We start from the raw sequence: 22,812 nt of genomic DNA on the forward strand, positions 1-22,812 counted from the left end.
ATGCACTGTCAAGTGTGGGACCTTATATAGACAAGTGTATGCCTTTCAAAATCATGTCCAAACAACTGAATTTACCACAGGTGGACTCCAATTAAGCTGTAAGAACATCTCAAGGATGATCAGTGGAAACAGGATGCACCTGAGCTCAATTTTGAGCTTCATGGCAAAGGCCATGAATACTTATTTACATGTGATTTCTTAGTGTTTTTTTTTTTTTTAGAAAATTAGCAAAAATCTGTTTTACACGTTGTCATTATGGGGTATTGTGTGTAGAATTTTGAGGACAAAAATTAATTTATTCCATTTTAGAATAAGGCTGTAACATAACAAAATGTGGAAAAGTGAAGTCTTGTGAATATTTTCCGGGTGCACTGTATAAGCCCTGAAGCAGGACTGGTTGGCTGGTATATTTGTTCAAACGAGATGTTCCAGGTCTTGGCATTCAGAGCGCTGATGCATGCAAAGTTCAAATCTCCCAACTAACAGACCAAACAATGCTGGGCCAGCCAAATGTGAAAGCTAATGAAATAATTCTCCAACTCTGCTTCTTAAAACAATACGGGCTGTGCATCAGCAGAGCTGGGTTTTCATCAGAGCTGTAATCCAGTATTATCGCTTTGCATCACGCTGGAAATATTTTGTAAATAGTCCTGGCACTATTCTTCTATCCCTGTTCAGTATAAATGTAACCAGGAGCCGAAGGGCCTTTACTGGAACAAGCGGGTACTGGCATACAGGTAAGAACTGCTTACTTGGTTTTTCTCATTTTGTTCTAAACAATACAAATAGTCCGGTCTTACAGTGGGAACATGTCAGTGAAGATGTAATATCTCTAAGAAAATATTTCCATTACTAGCACAAAGATTAATTGCATAGATTATGTTTCTCAAAAATCACTGGTATCGCCACAAACAGAATAACCTAAGGCATTATTTATACAAATCATTATGTTTTGTTGGTTGGCAAAGCATGTTTGTGCTCCTGGAGCTAGGTTATTCAACCTTTATTTAGTCTCTTTCCTAAAATGACATTCATCAATCAACTGTTCCTCCTATTCATGTCACTGTCACATACTGTTATTCTGGTAGGATGTATCTCACATTGAAACCTTGGTGCATGGTACAGCATAACTGACAGTTTATTATTTAGTCAAAGGAGGTCAATACTCAATAATCCTTAGACAGAACTGCATTGTTTCTTATTGTACTGACGGTGACCTAACTGTATATCACATTAAAAAAAAAACTCAAATAATTTTGTAGGGCATTGCGTTAAGTGACAGCTCTATGACAAGCTTGTGTGGTTTGGCCTTATGAAAGCAAACAAGATCACAAGCTTTTGGAGCAACTCACACATCAGCTACTATATTTTACAAGTTAAACATCATGGCAGTATTGTGGCTTGGTAGCACAGTGGCTAGCATTGCTGCCTAGAAGCAATGGGAGGCATGTATTCAGTTCTATCCAGGGCACTATCTGTCTGGAGTTGGTGTGTTCTCCCTGTGTTCATGTTCATATTTCTAATGGCTGCCTCAGTTTCTTCATACAGGTTAATTGGCTCACGAAAAAGTGGACCCTCATGTCTGAATGAATTTGTGTGGTAGGGAATTTAGACTGTGAGCTTCAATAAGGCAGAAAGTGATTATAATGAAAATAATTGCTCTTTGAATTCAATGTATAAGATCATTCTCTTCTATTGCCAATATGATGTGACAAAAGAACACACATATCCCTGGTGTGCAGGGATGTTTGAAGGAGATCTCTCACAATGGCAAATTAATAGTATGTTAAGCCTTAAGCAGAGTCACAAACTGCATTAACTTTGGTACAATCCCCTGTGGTGTATTACCAGCTATGTTATGCCTAAAGAGCCAGCTTTGATGAACCTCTTACCTGGAAATATTTGCACAATCTTTCTTGTCCTTGGCATTTTGGTTGATGCACTGGACGGCTTGTTCGCACTTGGACGCGAGTGCCGTTGGGGTTTGGCAGAGTTGCCCCAGATAAAACATGTAGTGCTCTCTGACGGAGATAACTATATGGGCTAGGGCAAGGGTAGCCAACCCTGGTCCTCGAGAGCTACCAACAGTGCATGTTTTACAGGTCTCCCCACAGAATCACAAGTGAAATAATTAGCTCCACCTGTGGATCTTTTCAAATGTATTAGTGAGTTATGACTACACCTGTGCACCAGCTAGGTGATCTGGAAAATGTGACCTGTTAGTAGCTCTTGAGGACCGAGGTTGGGTTCCCCTGGGCTAGTGACATATATCATCACCGCCAACCAGGGCCGGATTGAGGGCCACATGGGCCTGGAGCTGAAAATGACCAAGGGCTTATTATGAGAAGCAGAGGAGGTGTGACCAGTGCTGTATAGGTGTGGCCAGTGCCATGTGGGTGTGTACACCCCTATACCCAATGTTTCCCTAAATATGTAAAAGAAAAAAATGCTCAATTTTGTGAGGTAAATAGAAATACAATTTTACTACTTATGATTTATGGCTGACCGTGTGGAGAGCAGATGGCCAGTCAACATCATGTTGTCATGACAATGGGCCTATTTTTATGTGGACGCCTGGAGCTGTAGCTCCATCCTCTCCATTGTTAATCTGGCCCTGCCGCCAACCTGTGCACCTCAGCTGTTGCATTAACCAGGCAAACTAGCTGTACTGTTGCTAGATTACTTTGTCCATGTAACAGTGTATATCGGTATCTCGTCTTCCTGACTATCACAAGCGTAGAACTTTTGCCATTAACTCTGAACATGCTTATTGATGATGAGTTTCTGACTTCCAAGTGTACCGACACTCTAGCAGTATCCCTGACCCTTTTTACTGATAATTCTCTGGCTTGACAGTTCTCTGACTGTTCTTACTGATAGTTCCCTGACTTCCCAGTGTACCAAATTTTCTGGCATTAATTCTGATCGTGCTTCTCGATAGCAGTCTGTCTTTCAAGTATACTAGACCATTACCTCTGATTGCAGTTGCTAATGACTGTGTGGCCTCCAGCCATTGGGATTGTTTCGCAAAAATAACACTGCTAACACAAATGTAAATACCATTACAGGTAGTACACTTGCTGTGGCCCAACTCCTCTGCCTCCTGTGTCTATCTCTTTTCTATTCTATTATATTGTATCACCCACTGACTGAATCTTCACATAGCAAGCTTTACTATTACACTATAAGGACTTCACATGCAAATGTTATTATGGAGACATGCTGTGCTAAATTGTATTACATGTAAACTGAGCAGGCATCATGAAGAAGCTCGGGAGATATAACTTATGTGCCCTGAAATTCCCTGGCTGTCTATGTAATTACCAGAGTGTCTTCATTATTTAGCAATTATAACATTTTGGAAAATGAGCAATGAGAGTATGGAATATTACAGGGTTTTGACTTCAATTGTGGAGCAGTATCAACTATTTCAATCTATGACATGTCTGAGCTTTGATTGCATGGAGTCACAAACAGTCTTCACGCCAGACTATCTTTTCAAAGCAGACATCTAACTCGCTTGGACACGCAGGCAGCTTGTTCGTTTTTGTGTTTGATAAGATGATGAATTTAGGAGAGCACAAAAATTATATATGTACAGTATGCATTTAAAGCTAAAGTTATAGCTAATAATGGACCAAGTTACCCCTTCATAAGCACCATGGCAAATCCATTGTACAATGACTGTAGGGAAGTCTATAGGTCGCAGCTTGTTTTCCAGAGCTATATGTAAAACATTTATGCTTCCAAATAAGAGGTGCAATTTGTATCAGACTGCGCTAATATAAAGGAATCTACTGCAAGATAGCAGACTTCACATGCATACATAAATCAGTCATGGCTCCAAAATAGGAAATTTGTACTAATTTGTTAATATATTAATTTTTAATCCGATATTTGTTCCCAATTAAAAATACACATAATCTGTAGACAAATACAACTCGTATTGTTCAAAATATACAATACACAAGACAATAAACCTCTATTGAGCATATGTATGTACACTAAAAACCACTTTACTACTTGTGTATGATATGGCATGAATATTTGAAATCAATACAGAGGGTAAAATGCCCAGAGCAGTCCAATTAGAATATTGATCATGTGTCCACCATACAACAGTTGAATGTCATATACTAACTTGCCAGCCGAATATTGAAAAACCGCTGTGTTGATGTAATACCTATCCTTTGTACAGGTCAGGTAATATAGCGTTGCGGTGAGCAAAAAAACATGCCAATTTCTCCAGTGAAATAAGTTAATGCTATAGCAAGTATGGCTAGGCACAAACAATTATACCGTCTCCCTTGGCTCCTGCTGAGCTGATATGTTATCCTCAGCTGCAGGGTTGAACTGGCCCACAGGGGTACAGGGGAAATCCCCGGTGGGCCCCAATGCTTGAGGGCCACACCCACTCTTCTAATGTCAGGTTCCAGACCATACATTTGAATTATAATTTATTACTCTATTAGAAGGTCAATACCCCGGTAGAGCAGGAACATGGGTGCTTGGTTTGTCCTCTGTAATGGTTCCAAGCCTCTTTGGTGGTTGGCAACACCCCTTAAGCATTGGCCTCTACAACTGCATTTCCCCTGGTGGGCCCTTCATACCCCAGTCCGACACTGCTCAGCTGTCCTTAATACAGGTCAAGCGGTGCAGCGCCGCTGTATGTAATGGAAGCTTGTTTCTCCAGTTAAAGTGAGCGGGTATTGGAGCTGGGGTATTTGGACTCAGTAGTCCCTCAATCTCTCCTCGTCTCTGCTCACTTGACAGTACCGTCCAGCTAAAATAACAATGCCGGTGCCTCTCTGCAGTGACTCCGCGGAGAACAAATAGCGGCTGCAAACAAACCAGCTGGCGGTTCCACTGGAGATCATCCACAAGTAGGAAATGCCGTGTAGTAAGGGGGAATCCCCTGACGCGTTTCGCCCCTTTCAATGGGGGCTTTTTCAAAGAGTGACTGTCAGTTGATTTGGATGGGTTTATATAGCTCAGAGCAGGCTTTAATTGGGTCCATAATTCAGATTGCTAATGTTCTCCTTGGTGTATTGGACCACAGTTGAGGTGGAAACTCAGATTATGTCCTCTATTATGCAACCCTGTCCAAGCTTGCTATTGTTGCTCAATAGAAAAAGGAAAATTATTATTTTAAATAAGAATTTTCAGTCATGAGCTCCAAATGGGTAAAAGATATGTTTGTTTATATTGAATGTATATATTGATATTATATTTGGTATTGCATATATAGATATTTATCATAAAACTCAGATCACATAAAATGTCAACTATTTCAAAATAAAAATAAATTAATTAAAAAATTATATTTAATTAATAGCCTAATAGTTATAGCTAATAGAGGACCAAGTTACCCCTTCATAAGCACCATGGCAAATCCATTGTACAATGACTGCAGGGAAGTCTATAGGTCGCAGCTTGTTTTCCAGAGCTATATGTAAAACATTTATGCTTCCAAATAAGAGTTGACCAGATAACATTTATTTGAGTTGTCCTTGGTCTAAGAATCAATTTCTTTGTAGCAATCAAAATCCCCATTAGTCATTGGCGTAAATTCCATAGGTGCAAGGGGTGCAGCTGAGGGACGTGCAGTCCTATCATACTCCCAGTCATGCTCCAGTGTTTTCATATAAAAACTGTGTCTTTATACATGTGTGCCTCGCCAGCCATTGACCACATGTCCTTAGTGCCTGTGTGTGAATTGACTAAACAGAAGAAATCCTAAAGGTGCCCATACACAGTGCGATATAGCAGCCGATTCGACGGATTGGTGCGATTTCGTTGCTATATCGTACCGTGTATGGGCATGATATCGGACAGAGCGCGCTCCCGTGGGGTCATACATCGCACCTCCAGATCTTACTGCATGTTCATTTGATCTGGGGATGCGATATACAATCCCATGCAGTGCTATGCGGGTGGGGGGTGATGGCATATCGGGCAGTCGGCCACCGCGTCACAAGGTGCATATGGCACAGTGTATGGGCGGCTTTAGTCTATGATGATTCATAGAGTAAAGCAATCACTTATAAGACTCCTCTGATTGTTTATGTGTTTTTTTTACCTCAGGAATAAAACATCAGTATAACAATGGCATCTGACCATCAGGCTCCAGCCACTAAACAGCAACCTAACTCAAAGGTAGGTGAAACTAATGATCATTGTGCTTCACTACAAATTATGAGCTGAGCTCCCTCACCCCTCCCTACTTGTCAGGGAGGAGAAGGGCCATAATTTGCCCATAACTGCCTGTAAAATGGCAGATGTCATAAAGCTTTTTCTCAGCTTCCCCTAGAACAATGCTGTCCTAGGTTAACGTTCCAGTCAGTCTTGTGAATAGATACATGCTTCCATCATGGTTGTACTCAGCACTATTTTCAATCAGGGTCAGTCTTTGTACATTGGTTCTCCTCTATCAGAGTACATTTGTGTTCATCGTGTTCATTGTGTGGATGTATCAGTTGTGATTTATAGATCCCCATGGTAATTATAGTGTCAGCACGCACTGACATTTTTGCCAGCACTGGCCATCCCAAGAATAAAACAAGGAAATCTTACAGTATATAGTAACATTTAAGGGCAGATTCCTTTAGCCATTGGTAGCTCACTCACTAAAGCTAGCCACACACTAGACCAACTTACATCCAACCAGCCAACTTGTTGATTGGTTGGAATGAAAATCTGGTAACGTATGGGAGTAAATGATGATCAGCAATTTGCTCCTAAATGCCAGAAAACAGATGAAAATGGTCGTCAGACAAGTTTGTTAAATGTTTGACCTAAACAATTTGTTCAAACAACAGTTTTTGTCCATTTTCCAGCATTTGGGAGCAAATTGCTAATTGTATTCCTTACCAGATTTTTATTCCAACCAATCAACTAGTAGGCTGGACGGACAGATAATCTTTAGATGTGTGGCCAGCTTAATACTACGTGGAATATCAGAACAGATGAACCTCGGTTTTGTTCACATCCAATCTAGGTACAAGCCAATACTAAGCAAGGTTTTCCTACTGCAATAACCAGAAACGTGCGCAGCCTCATCAGGCAAGGTTATGATAGAACCTGCTGTACACTGACACTAGTCGATTGAGTACTATGATAGTTGGTATAGTGTTAAGAATCTTACATGAAATTGTTCTGGGCATGCCCAGTAGTGTAGGTGCACACAGGTATATATGATTCTGCTACTTACACCTTTTGTACCTGCATAGGTGAGGTGGGGTGGAAAGGAGGACATATAACTTAGCATCTTTGATGATGATGGTTCCAAGTATGAGCAAATTTCTTGTGATTGGCTGTTTGCGAGTTTCTCAATGTTCGTGAATATACATTTGCTTGTGTGAAAGTACACAAGATGGGCAGTTGTTTCTCCTGTATTTGAAAGGCTTTAGTAGTTTTCTATATGCCAAAAGTGTCATTTGCAAATAAAATAAATGGATAAAAACGTGATACTGCATGTAAGTGTATGTGATGTATGCATAGCGTAAATCAGGTGCATATGCTCTTGTTTCCATCTGGTACACATCCTCAGATTGCTGCTGCTGCTTTTCATGTGGTGGGAATTGCGGCCTGTGAATTTGGTGCATTTGTGGCCAACTCTATATCGCACAGATCACTAGTCATACAGATTGTGTTTATGCAGCATTGGGGGTTGGCTTCAGAGAGATATAGGCCCTCATTCAGAGGCGCTCGCAAGAAGCAAGCGCTCGTTCTGAATGAGGGTGGCCGCTTCATTTTTGAAGTGCAGCCTCCTGGTCGTTAGGTAAGCTGTGGGTTACCAACCACAGCTTAACGACCGACCAGGTTGATGGTCGCGATGGTGAACACCATCGGGGCTTGCGACGAGACCCTTAGGTTGGGTCTCGGCAGCCGCAAGCCCCAGGGAGCTTCCTGCTCTGAAAGAGCAGGAAACTCCCCACTGACATCACTGATGATGTCAGTGCGGCCGCCCACAAAACGGTAGGCGTTCGTTAAGGAACGCCTCCATTTGTGTAGCCACCCCCACATTGGTGCTTGGGACCGGGTCTGAATGAGACCCATAGATTTGTGTACAATTCGGGTTTCAGTGTCCTGGGAAATTGAACATTTGGAAATTGGGCATAGCATGTGATAATCTGTACCCGCACAAAGCACAGAAGATGAGAACAATGGGAGAGAGACAGAATAGATGAATAGGGAAGAGGGAGAGAGAATCCTTAATAAAAAAGAGAATATAATAGGGTTTACAAATATGCTGATTTTGACATTATGCCTAATATTTGCTGTTTGCAGCCTGCTCATTGTGCACATATCTCACATGTGGAAACATCGTTTTAATAATTTACAAGTCTGGGAGAAAAGTAGGCCATACCAACATCGTAGAATATATCAGACAGACATATTTAAACCTACTGCAGAATGAAAACACAAGGTAAAATTAAAATAACATACATGAGTGAACCAATATATATGGATCATACAGCATGACTAATACAAAGTGTGTGTGATTTATTGAAAATATGAAAGAGCAGAAATTCACATTACTCAATGAACTGTACTTCTCTGATGTTATGTTTGAGAGTATTTAGTGTGTTGTAAGTTGTGTGAAGTTGTTAAGGTTTCTATCCATTAGGCAACCTGAAAGTCTGAACGTCTAGCGTTCAGACCTTCAGGTCGCCGAGGTGCCGACACCGCACTGAACAGCGTTCACTGAGCGTCATTCAGTGAAGGAACCCGACCTCCTATCTCTGAACATGCCGAACATTACGAGCATCGTCAGGTTGACGGGCATGTTCAGTAGATAGTCAGGGACGGCAAGGACTCAGCGTGCACAAGCGTCACTGGTCCTTGCCGGCTATCCATTACCCGACTTTGTGAACAATGCGAGCAAAACCTCCTGGTTTTGGTCGGATTGTTCACAAAGTCGGGTAATGGATAGGCCCCTTAAGAATAGTAATTTGCATGCAGATCTGCACCAGTATCATATGCACCAAGTTTCATTGTAGTCATGCTTGCCTACATTTGATTTCTTCCCTTCGGTTGTAGGCTAATGGGGACAGGGCTGGGCACATCTCTTTATTAGGAAGCAGGGATAAAATGATGTAATTCTCATAGAAACGTGTCATATTAACCAGTGGCATCACTCACCTTGGTGACACCCGGTGTGGACAGTCCAGAGATTATAGGAGGCGTGTCCTCACTGGCAGGGGTGTGGCCTAACATGGCCTTGAGGACCGAACACCTGTTTTAGTTACTCCGGAGGTCCCGGAGATGCGGACTGCCCCTGGGAACCACTTTGTGTGCAGTGCCAGCTCCCTCACTGTGTCAGGAGCCGAGTGCTGCACATACTGCTACAGTGCAGCACCAGCTCCTGTCACTGAGGTACTTTGGTGTCACCTCTCGGCAGGTGACATCCGGGTGCGGCCCGCACCCCCCTTGTGACCCCACTGATATTGACCCCTCTTCATAGACCGGAATTATGCTCCCCATCTTGCCCATTTCACTAGGAAGTGGACAGCATGCGGGAGGACCACTTACTCTTCCAGGGATCCAGGGACTCCCAAAAATGAAGGAGTCTCCTAAATGTTCCAGGAGAGTACTGTAGGTAAGCATGACAAACTATATTTTTAAACATTTTATTTTGAAGCTCTCTCTCTGTACATGAATAAAATACCTTCATAAAATGATATAATTTATGCATGAACAATGCTCTTTTCGGCTTCAGCTATGAATCAGCTATCAGCTAATCAAAAGTGGCCAGCTAGAGCTGGCAACCATTGTCATGATAAGAATGTATGTGCCCTGCCCCAGCCCTCAGGCACCCACAATTGGAACGGCTTTGACAGGTGTACACTTATGCATCTCTGTGCATTAAGCCAGCCATTCCCTCCCCTCTCAGCTCTACAGTCTCAAGTGGGCACACATGTCACATATTAGCAAATCAGCATACGCACAGCATACACAGAGGCATGTGGCCTTATTTTCTCTGCATATGAAGAACCTGTTTGTATATTTTACACTATACAAACTGGCATAAATCCAACACAACATCAGCCCAATTGTTATCATTACTTTTACCTGAGTATTTTGTAACTATAACACAATAACTGCACTGTGCTGGCCAGATACTGTCAGTGTAAACCAGTGGTTCCTACACTGGGTGCCACACTCTGGTGGCCAGCACAAAAAAAATCAAATTATTTATAGTCAATGTAATAGGCAAAACCAGAGCTGGGGCTGCTAATCATAAAATGTGTGTACAAACACAGACACAACCCTGTCCACCACCACATAACTGAGCCTAAGGAATGGAAGTAAGTGAATTGTAATATATATTTTTCTTATTTTCTCAGTAAGAAACCTTTAGTCTAGGGGTGCCATGAAAAAAATGCTGAAATTCTAGGGTGCCGTGATTCAAGAAAATATGGAAATCACTAGTATAAACTAACGTTTTTCATCAAAATAATGCTTATATTTGTGTATAAATAGCTATAAAAAGTACATAGGAATGTTCTTATGTTTCCTCTGGCACATGCCCTATTCTTTTCTCCTATGTACTACATGGTGATACTTTGGACCTCATTCAGAGTCGGTCGAAGCGGCCGCACGGTCGTACGGGAAAAGGGGCCGTATATGCAAATGATTCCCTCGCAAGTTGCGTCCCTAAGTTCGGATCGGTAGCTGGCCGACCAAGGAGAGGAAGCGGTCGGAAGACAAAAAAATACGCCCCCTTCTCGTACTCATTGCACGTCATCTCCGGGCATATAAGGATTAATCGAGACCATCGGGAACCATCGGAACTGGTCGTAGAGCTTAAGGTTGACCATACCCTCTCTTAAGCTCTACGATCATGTCATTGTAAAAACCTCCCATGTCACATGTGCCATGACGCTACTTTGTTAATTATGCACTCCCATAAACCGTATGCACTACCACAAAACGCCGTCCGCATCATTAGGCACGCCTGCGTTTGGATCTCCACTCCCCCGTTTTCAAGCACTTTCCCCTGTTACCACCCACAAATGTCTCAATCTGTCACTGAAACTACCGACCTGGCTGTGTTCAAGGAGAGAGAAATTTCTGATCGTAGCGGCTAGTTTGCGCACGCACATTGCGAACTTTACGCATGCGCAGTATAGCGAACATTGGTGGCGTACGACCGTGCGGCCGCTTCGACTGACTCTGAATGAGGTCCTTTGTGTGCTGTGAATGTAACCTACTGGTGGAGGTTCAGTTTTATAAATTCAATTATATAGATGCTGAGTACTGATAACAGAGCAGGAAGGATATTAGGGAGGATATTAATGGTTTGTAAAGGAAATATAAAACCGGACTGAAAGTATACAAGATAACAAACGGTCTCTATGACCTTACAACATTATCAATTGTAGGGATGAACTTATTTGTCACCAAAACAAAAAAACATTCAATGTCCTTATGTTTCTTTCAACCTCCATTTTTACTGGTGCTTTAATCTGTGAAACCCATTCAGCAAAATTATAAAATACTCTCATGAAGATTCCTAGGGGGTAAATTTACTAAAGTGAGAGTTTTTGGAATTGGAGATATTGCCCACAGCAACCAATCAGATTCTAGCTATTTTCTTCTAGAACAGTGATTTTCAACCTTTTTTAAAACAAGGCACACTACACAAGATTTTAAAATTGCCATGGCACACCATCTGGCGATTTGGCGTGCACGACCTATGAAAAAAACACACATACATTGGCCCCCACAGGAATAAAACACACTACATTGGCCCCCACAGGAATAAAACAAACAATCACATTTTTGAGCCCCACAGAAATAAAGCAATCACATTGGCCCCCACAGAAATAAAGCAATCACATTGGCCCCCACAGTAATAAAGCAATCACATTGGCCCCCACAGAAATAAAGCAATCACATTGGCCCCCACAAAAGTAAAACAATCACATTGGCCCTCACAGAAATAAAGCAATCACATTTGCCCTCCACAAAAGTAAAGCAATCACATTGGCCCCCACAGAGAAAAAAAACACATTGCTCCCCAACTGAAAAAAAAGCAGATTGGCTCACCTTCCCCCCGGGCTGGAAACACTGGCTCGGTCACAAACACAGGGTGGGCTGGAAGTGCTGGCTCTGGCACAGGGCAGACAGGAAGCGCTGGATCTCTCACTGGTGCGAGGCAGGCAGGAAGCGCCGGCTGGTCACTGGCGTGGGGCGGGCAGGAAGCCATGGCTCTGTCACTGGCGCGGGCAGAAAGTGCCGGCTCGGTCACTACTGCAGGTGGGCGGGCTTGCAGGAGGCAACACAGTGTGCGTGACCTGTGATGTCACGCCGCCGCGTCTAGGCAGGTGACGGCCCGGGCGCGCCTGAGCCTCCCAGAGGAGCTCAGCAGCAGCCCGGATCACAAATTACTGTATTATGTGCCTGGCAGCTCTGACCACCACCACGGCACACTTCACAACTGCCCACGGCACACTAGTGTGCCCAGGCACACCGGTTGAAAAACGCTGTTCTAGAAGGTGATAGTTAAATGTTAAGTAGAATCTGACTGGTTGCTAAGGGCAACTTATCCATTACACTTTAGTAAATATACCCCTAGTGTTTCCAGATGAGCCATTCAAACCAAAAATGTATATGGCTGATCACCATTGGTCATCACAGTTATGGAGGAGGAGCTTTATTCTACATGTCCTTTACATATTCATAGAGAATCAGCTCTGTCATTTATATATTATATATTAAGCCAGGCATTTACATGCTGAGGAGGGTGTAGGATCCAAGTGATTTTATTGTATCCAAAACAATTTGCATTAACAGTAGAAAGATGATTATAAGAACACCAATTATCAGTATTGGCAACTAACCAAATCAAATTTGTTTTACTAAGTTATATTACCACATAATTAAATTGTTTCATACAATTGCAAAAAAGCAATATACATAATTTAATACTTGTCCAATTATTCAAATAATCTGGTCATTCAAACTACCCTCAGTCCCAATTAGTTGGGATAATCTGCATTTTACTGTGTTTACTGTGGAATGTTTTTTTCTCACTATGGAGGAGATGTGTATCAAGCAGTGAAAGAAAGAGTGGAGAAGTGGACAAGTATGGAAGTTGCTCATATCAGTTTATAGAATCTACTTGATTAATGCTACCTCGAAGCTGATTGGTTGCTATGGGCAACTTCTCTACTGTTTCACCTCTCCACTCTTTTCACTGCTTGATACATTGATTCCAATTGTACATATCTCAAGATGTCCCCGGCTCTGTATCTGTAGGATATACACTATTTTGAGTGATTTTTTTTTCCCAACTTGCGGAAACAAATAAAACTGATACAATACTTTATTTCCAATAAATATGCATTAAATGAATATGATGAAGCTAAACACAGTAGACTCTTAGGGCTGATTTGCTACAAATCAATATTATCTCAAAACTGCAGAACAGCTTTAAAACATACTGTATATCTATTAACATTTAAGTTCAAAAGCTGGTTGCCCTATTGGATAAATCAGGATTAGTAGATGTGCGTGTATATGGTGCCTGAGTGATTATTCACCAATACAGGCAGGATGTAAACAAAGTTTATGTCAGATTACATACACTTACTGTACATACAACCACGTCATAAGCACATCAAAAGGTTCAGCATTTGTTTTGATAGCGAAAAAAGCATTGACTATTAGATTTGATTTACATAAAAAACCCTCTGTAACACAGCAGGTATAATCTTCCTTGTCGTGTATAAAAGAAAGAAGCAAACAATTCATTCTAAACTATTGCCACAAAATCATATAATATAAGCATGATCAATGAAGAGAGCACCAATCAACTTCAGAGGTAAATCCACAATCAGCCAATCAGAAGCAGGTAGCTAATGCTGGGGTCCAACACCATCATCATTGTTAGTGTTTATTTACACCAGATATCAGGCACTCACACGTGATGTAGCTACTAACAGGCATGTACATGTCTAAGCGCAGGGCTGTCTGTGTTGCAATTACACAAACATTCATACGTTATGCTACAGTAAGTGAATGGTTGTACGCTCGGCTCAGCATGACCCACAATGTATGTAATATTCTGATTCCTTATTTACAGATTGTCATCTTTGAGCAAGAAAACTTCCAAGGTCGCTGCCATGAACTCAGTGGACCCTGTACCAACCTAAAAGAGGCTGGTATGGAGAAAGTTGGCTCAATCCTTGTGCACTCTGGACCGTATGTATCTGAACATTATGCAGTGTCACAGCTATTTCACAAAGCCTATTACCATGTTGGGCCTGATTCTGAGTGACATGCAGCTCCATACACGACTGTATATGGGATACAGATATTTTGCAAACACAATGCCAATACAACTATATATATATATACATCTTCAAGTGGGATCATCACGCCACCCAGTGTTATTCTGTCTGCAGCCATCTTCATTAGTATTGGCACTTGCATCCAGCATGGGGTAGGTGTAAGAGATCCTTCTGATACAGGTTTCCCTTCTCCATACGCACACTTAGAATAGGACGCAACTGTGGCTACACGCCCACAACACTCCCACAAGAAGATTTTCTTCCATGCGTCCACCCATTTGCCGCCCAAAACCCCCCATTTCATGTGTGCAGAGAAGCGGCTCAGATGCGTCCGACTATTACATTGATGTATTCACTATAGCGCATGCGCAGTCTGCTGAAATGTCTAAGGAGCTGCGAGCAACTCAGGATCAGGTCCATTATTAGGATATGGAGCTTTAATTCTAAGCCATATTTATGTCAGCCATTTTGTGCACACGTAAATGTGTTTTATAATATTGTTATCTCTTTCTATTCTTCTAACATTGTGTAAGTACATTAGGGCACAGAAATAATGGGAATTTCCCTTTCATAATTTACTTCATCACTATATTGTCAAATGACTGTATAAAGGTCCAGAAATAAGGGCAGCTGCCCCTGAGGCCATTGTTATTTTTACAAACAGAACTAAAGTAAGGGCAAAGCTTCTTCCTTTGCTGAAATGACCAATCAGCACTAGACTTGTGGCTACTTACTGTATTTAATCTTACTTTCTCATACCCATGATGCTTCAGGAAAGGAAATAGTCATATCACTAGGGATGGCCATCCACGAGTGAACCATTAGGTGGAAACCATCTTTGGCTTTTGATACCACACGCACAAAATGTGCATGTCTGGACCATGGCCGCCATCCGCCCTCCATAGATGATATTTACCATCTATTGATGTTAAATAGTCTGGTAATGACACTCAAAGGAATATCTTAGTACACATCGCGGGCGGATTTTATACCACCAAATTACGGAATAGTATATTTGCTATTTGAAGGTGGAAACCACCGGCGATGGCCAGCAGATTGAATACGTCACCAAACATATAGTAAATGTGCTCCTTATTTACAAACATGCTTATAGAACCAAGTGACAGAAATTATGAAAGATCTTACACAGTGACAGATTGGAGACTTTGTAGCACCATGTCGTGTCCTGGAGCTGCCGGGAAGAGTTCAAGGGAAATAGCTGATGATATTGCATCGTGAGCACATCGTCTAGTGTGTACGCACCTTAAGAATCCAGAAAAACAGTATGAACAAATTATGTAAAATATATTTGTCATTTATTAGATAACTAGATAATATATGTAATATATACAGTTTTATTACATCTAATCCATAATGATACATCTATTTCTTGGGTTACATGAGGTGATGATACAAACAGCAGGCTTTGCGTTGAATTGGTTCAGCTCTATAAATTCTTATCATAAAGAGAGAATTTCTACAAGGTTATCTGCCTGCTGTAGATTTGATAGAAACATCATACAAACCGCAAGCATGTGTGACAGATTTGTAATTGTATTGTTGTTTTGTTTATTATTAGATACTGTATACCAAGTACAACTGCTACAGAAGAGCATAGGATGTTATAAGATACAAAACTGATAATTATTGTCACATGTTGAAAGAAGACAGAATCTAAACTACAAGTTACTTTATACAAATAATAACATTCAAGATATGTACATACAAATTCCCATAAAAAAAACTGATATTCAGGGCCTGCCTCCCCATAGCCGATGTTACCTTTTGATGGTATTAGTCATTGTAGTCTATAGGCTACAAAATAAAAACAATTTCGGAGAGGAAATCCTTTCAATCCCTCTCCAGTTCTGATTGCTAACATGTGCGCATCCTATTGTCCTCACGTGTAGTAGCTCTGCAGGGTCCAAACCTGGAAGTAAATTGCCTAAGGCCCATAGTACATTCATAAATTTACTTTGATAAAGGTCCTATGGGGACCAGAACGTTGGTGTTGTTTACTGTTGATATGCCTCAATAAAGGATATTTTTATTCTACAAACTGGTGAGTGCACCCCGATTTTGTTTTCACTATGACTGGAGCTGTTATCTCCATGTTCATATATTGTGTAGCACCCCAGGAATGTTTGTGCTTACTGTGAGTGCAGACAATTATTTGTTTATATATATATATATATATATAATATTATATATGTACTAAATATATATATGTATGTTTATATTGTATTATTATATATATATAAATCTGTATATATGTATGTCATAGATCTTGCACTCACACCAACTTTAATTAGTCATCATAGGGGTGCGACTAGGATTCATGAAATCCACCTAGATATAGAGATTGTCACAGTACATGTATTTTTGTGATTTAATGTCCTGAGGAAGGTCCGTTTAGGACTGAAACGTTAACATATGACCTGACGACATTCTGTTCCTATGTATATTGAGGATGGCAACTTGAAGCTTAAATAAATAAAAAGTTATTTTTTAATATGACTTTGGAGAGTGCCCTTGTCTACATGTACTGTGACAATCTCTATATATATGTATGTATATATTGTATAGTATATATATAAATCTCTATATATATGTAGATATATATAGTTAGACAGTATATGTAACTAATAGACTAAGGCTGGACAGTGACAAAGATCTTGGTTATGTCTTGTCTGATTTACTGTATGGATGTACTATACAAACATTTTTATTTTATGAGAGTGCGATGCTTTAGATATATTATAAACTGAATATAATGAACAAAGAATAGGGCATTATCAAAGGTGACAATCAGACATCGTGCTTAAGTAGTGGCTTTTATTAGTCGGGTTTTAAATACATATAGAGATGTTACATAAAGGAATTCTGTCTTTAAAAGACAGTTTTATATATCGAGAGGTCCATCCACAAGAGATTGTGAGAGATTTGGAGAGTAGAGTTATACTGAAATATCTAATTAATTTACCAAGAGAAGCAATCTACATTGAAAATAACAAAGGACCTAGAACTAATGCTTGGGGTGCACCAGATGATAATAAGAGTGGAGATGGGGTGGGGTCATTAAACTTGACACTACAGGAATATTTCAGTACAGCATCTCCAACATCTATGTGTAGAGGGTGTTCCAATGTGTCAAAGGCTGCAGAGATCAAGTGCATCAGTAAATCTTTGGATTTGCCAGTGATGAGGTCAAATTATTTTTGTGGAATGTTGGGAGCGATATACAGACTAAACCTCACCTGTTAGACTATTTGATGTGACAAGTTGGAATAGTCAGTTACAAACAAGATATTGAAAACGTTTTTAAGGACTGGTAAGCCGAGAGAAGGAAACGGTCAATGGGTGTTTGGGTCTAGTCAAGAGACTGCTTTTTATAGATACAAGCTTCATAGTTGAGATGATTTTATCATAGAAGATGTAGAGAATAGATATGTGAAAAATGGCAGATGAGGGAGTGCAGCTTACAGATGCGTCCATACACACTTATACCAAAATTATACCAAATAGCCCTGTTTGGCTTGTCATGAAAAATGTGACTAAGTAGCACCATGCGTTTTTTCCTCAGTATTTCCTACATATACATATTTTTGGCACTGTATATGAGAAGGCATATGTATCATGTGCACTACTAGTGGTTAGGCATTGTAATAGCAGTGTGAAAAAGACACAAATATGAGGAAAGGCAAGAGACTGGGGACCCATATGACTGAGATTCACCATCATGCAAATATACAACGCCACAATTGCAAAAAACAAAAAGTGCAAATTCTAAGTACCCAGAGCTACCACTGTTGGTATGAGGCAGTGCTACCTCTGTTGGTATGAGACAGTGCTACCTCTGTTGGTATGAGGCAGTGCTACCTCTGTTGGTATGAGGCAGTGCTACCTCTGTTGGTATGAGGCAGTGCTACCTCTGTTGGTATGAGGCAGTGCTACCTCTGTTGGTATGAGGCAGTGCTACCTCGGTTGGTATGAGGCAGTGCTACCTCTGTTGGTATGAGGCAGTGCTACCTCTGTTGGTATGAGGCAGTGCTCCCTCTGTTGGTATGAGGCAGTGCTACCTCTGTTGGTATGAGGCAGTGCTACCTCGGTTGGTATGAGACAGTGCTACCTCTGTTGGTATGAGGTAGTGCTACCTCTGTTGGTATGAGGCAGTGCTACCTCTGTTGGTATGAGGCAGTGCTACCTCTGTTGGTGTGAGGCAGTGCTACCTCTATTGGTGTGAGGCAGTGCTACCTCTGTTGGTGTGAGGCAGTGCTACCTCTGTTGGTATGAGGCAGTGCTACCTCTGTTGGTATGAGGCAGTGCTACCTCTGTTGGTATGAGGCAGTGCTACCTCTATTGGTATGACGTAGGGGTGAGCACCGGCCACTTTTCGTGTTTTGTGTTTTGGTTTTGGATCTGGATCTTTCTTCGTGTTTTGGATCTGGATTGGTTTTGCCAAAACCACCCTTCGGTGTTTTGGGTTCTGGGTTTTGTGTTTTGGATCTGTATTTTTTTTTAAAAAAGCATAAAAACAGCTAAAATCACAGAATGTGTTGATTTTTCTACTCCTATGCTATTATTAACCTTAAAAACCTTAATTTCCACTCATTTCCAGTTTATTCTGAACACCTCACACCTCACAATAGTGTTTTTATGTCCAAAAGGTTGCACCGAGGTAGATGGATGACTATGCTAAGCGACACGAGTGGGCGGCACAAACACGTGGCCCATCTAGGAGTGACACTGCAGTGGCAGACAGGATGGCAGTTTGAAAAACTAGGCCCCAAACAGTACATAATGCAAAGAAAAAAAAGAGGTGCAAGATGGAATTGTCCTTGGGCCCTCCCACCCACCCTTATGTTGTATAAACAGGACATGCACACTTTAACAAACCAATCATTTCAGCGCCAGAGTCTGCCACACGACTGTGGCTGAAATGATTGGTTTGTTTGGGCCCTCACAAAACAAGCTGGCAATTAACCTGGCCCTGCACAAACTGGCTCTACGGAGGCAAGATGTCGTCCTCATCCTCCTCATTCACCGATTCCTCACCCTCTTCAGTGTTGTGTACATCCTCATCCTCACAGAGTATTAATTCGTCCCTGCTGGAATCCACCACCACAGGTCCCTCTGTACGTTCTGGAGGCTGGTCTCCCTGGAAAAGTTGATAATTAATTTTTATGAACATCATCTTCTCCACATTTTGTGGAAGCAACCTCCTACGCCTTTTGCTGACAAGGTTCCCGGCTGCACTAAACACTCTTTCGGAGTGCACACTGGACGGGGGGCAACTCAGGTAAAATAGAGCCAGTTTGTACAGGGGCCTCCAAATTGCCTCTTTTTCCTGCCAGTACATGTACGGACTGTCTGACATGCCTACTTGGATGCTGTCACCGATGTAATCCTTTAACAGACAGACGCATGCTTGTCGCTGCTGCTTTGAGGATGCAGGTGCGGCTACAGCCCACACAATTCACAAAGACAGGAAAAAAAAGAAGAATTTTTTTATTGTTTGTGGAGCGCACTTTGAGGGTTACACCACCCTTTAACAGACAGACGCACGCTTGTCGCTGCTACTTTAAGGATGCAGGTGCGGCTACAGCCCACACATTTCACAAAGACAGAAAAAAAAGAAGAATTTTTTTATTGTTTGTGGAGCACACTTTGAGGGTTACACCACCCTTTAACAGACAGACACATGCTTGTCACTGCTGCTTTAAGGATGCAGGTGCGGCTACAGCCCACACATTTCACAAAGACAGAAAAAAAAGAAGAATTTTTTTATTGTTTGTGGAGCGCACTTTGAGGGTTACACCACCCTTTAACAGACAGATGCACGCTTGTCGCTGCTGCTTTGAGGACAGTATCATATTCAGTGACAGTAGACTTGTCAGAAATTGTTGGCACGTCCTTCAGTCCGGACCAGATGTCCAAACCGGCCCTTGACTTATGACACAGGCGCACGCTTGGCGCTGCTACTGTGTTGGTGCACGTGCGGCTACATCGCACACAAGTCACAAACACATAAAAAAAATAGTTTTTATTTTTTGGAGCACTTTGAGGGTTACACCACCCTTTAACAGACAGATGCACGCTTGTCGCTGCTGCTTTAAGGATGCAGGTGCGGCTACAGCCCACACATTTCACAAAGAGAAAAAAAAAGAAGAATTTTTTTATTGTTTGTGGAGCGCAATTTGAGGGTTACATCACCCTTTAACAGACAGACGCACGCTTGTCGCTGCTGCTTTGAGGATGCAGGTGGAATCTAGACGGGATTTGAAACCGGGGGCACACTACCTCCATCAATTGTCTAAATCCCACTGCACTAATGGCGGATACCGGACGCATGTCTAACACCAACATAGCAGTCAAGGCCTCAGTTATACGTTTTGCTTCAGGATGACTGCTGTCGTACTTCATCCTCCTCGCTAAGGACTGTTGGAGGGTCAATTGTTTAGTAAAAGTAGTGGTGTTCCTACTTCCTCTCTGGGATGATGAACAACTCCCAGCAGCAGCAACAGCACTAGGAGGAAGTGGTTCTTGATCTTTCCCTATTTTATTTTTATCGGAGAAAGTTTGGTCCTCCATTTATGTTATATTGATATATACGTGCGGCTAAGGCGCACACAAACACAGAAAATATTTTTTTATTTTTGCTGGAGAGTAGTGCACTTTGTGGGTTACACCACCCTTTAAGAAATGAGCCAGCCAGCTCTTTACTTATGGGACACAGGCGCACGCTTGGCGCTGCTCCTTTGTTGATGCACGTGCGGCTACAGTGCACACAATTCACAAACACAGAAAATATTTTTTTATTTTGTTTGGAGTGCCCTTTGGGGGTTACAGCACCCTTTAGCGGTCAATCCAGCCGGCCCTTTACTTATGATACAGGCGCACGCCTGGCACTACTTTGTTGATGCATGTGCGGCTACTGCGCACACAATTCACAAACACAGAAAATATTTTTTTATTTTGTTTGGAGTGCCCTTTGGGGGTTACAGCACCCTTTAACGGACAAGCCAGCCGGCCCTTTACTTATGATACAGGCGCACGCTTGCCACTACTTTGTTGATGCACGTGCAGCCACAGTGCACACAATTCACAAACACAGAATTTTTTTTTTTTTTTTAGCACTTGGGGGGAGCATCCCTGATGGACAGAGCACCCCCTGGACAACACTACAGCACCCCTTTAGGACTGGGACACTGCACAGGACTTTGGAGTGGTCACAGCCCCTATGGACAACTGACTGCACAACACAGTCCAACCAGCCCCTATGGACTTTGAAGAAGTGGACACAGCCCCTATGGACAACAGCAGCACAGTGCAGCACAGCACAGCACAACACTACACTGCACTACACTACACTACACTACAACACTACACTACACTACACAGCCCAGCCAGCCCTAACTCCCACCCTCCCTCTTCACTGTCCACAGCCGAGTGAGAAAATGGCGCCGACGCGGGTACCTTATATAGGATCCAAAACCCGCGAGACCCGGAAGGCGGGATGATGAAGTTTTGCCTCGATTTCAGATCCGAGTCAGGCGGGAAAAGTCGAGCCTGACTCGGATCGGCCTCGGATCGGGGGGGCTCGGGGGGGGTTCGGATTTCAGAAATCCGAACCCGCTCACCCCTAGTATGAGGCAGTGCTACCTCTGTTGGTATGAGGCAGTGCTACCTCTGTTGGTGTGAGGCAGTGCTACCTCTGTTGGTATGAGGCAGTGCTACCTCTGTTGGTATGAGGCAGTGCTACCTCTGTTGGTATGAGGCAGTGCTACCTCTGTTGGTATGAGGCAGTGCTACCTCTGTTGGTATGAGGCAGTGCTACCTCTGTTGGTATGAGGCAGTGCTACCTCTGTTGGTATGAGGCAGTGCTACCTCTGTTGGTATGAGGCAGTGCTACCTCTGTTGGTATGAGGCAGTGCTACCTCTGTTGGTATGAGGCAGTGCTACCTCTGTTGGTATGAGGCAGTGCTACCTCTGTTGGTATGAGGCAGTGCTACCTCTGTTGGTATGAGGCAGTGCTACCTCTGTTGGTATGAGGCTGTGGTGCAAAAAAAGATGCTACAGTATGTGGTGCAAATAAGACACAAAAGAGAGAAAATACTCCCTGGCATAGCATTTAAGTCATGTCAAGTTTCTGGTGCTGTTATGGTGCAAAAGTGCTAGGTGAATGAAGACACATCTGTACTTGGTCAGGAGGGCATGTAGAAATTAAGAAATCAAGTAAGTAAAACATCTGTCATATATTCAAATGAATGAATAACAAAAGTGTTAGCAAAGGATATGCCACCATATGGAAATTTAGGGCCCGATTCAGATATGTACACAATTGTGATATTTTCTTAGTTGAGCGATTATTGGTCGTCTGCACATACGAATGGGTCAAGGTACATTACCGTAGTCGCTCATAGTGACTATTTATTTGCAGTGTGATTGACAGTCAGAAAGCATTTGTGGGAAGTAACGGGAATAGGTGGCAAAGAACACAGGCGTGTCACAT

The 22,812-nt window shown here is 42.2% G+C and overlaps 1 protein-coding gene across 1 annotated transcript in view; it reads left to right on the forward strand.

Annotated features, from left to right (window-relative positions):
- Positions 1-644: 644 nt before the first annotated feature.
- Positions 645-22,812, forward strand: part of CRYBB2 (crystallin beta B2) — a 40,062-nt gene continuing 17,894 nt past the window's right edge. The window contains exons 1-3 of the mRNA XM_088467930.1: positions 645-737; positions 6,085-6,156; positions 14,093-14,211. Coding sequence (XP_088324056.1) covers positions 6,106-6,156; positions 14,093-14,211 — 170 coding nt within the window. The 5' untranslated portion in view covers positions 645-737; positions 6,085-6,105. The remainder of the gene's footprint in view (positions 738-6,084; positions 6,157-14,092; positions 14,212-22,812) is intronic.

Source organism: Taudactylus pleione, unplaced genomic scaffold, assembly GCF_031769625.1.
Source record: "Taudactylus pleione unplaced genomic scaffold, aTauple2 ptg000078l, whole genome shotgun sequence".
NCBI lineage: Eukaryota > Metazoa > Chordata > Amphibia > Anura > Myobatrachidae > Taudactylus > Taudactylus pleione.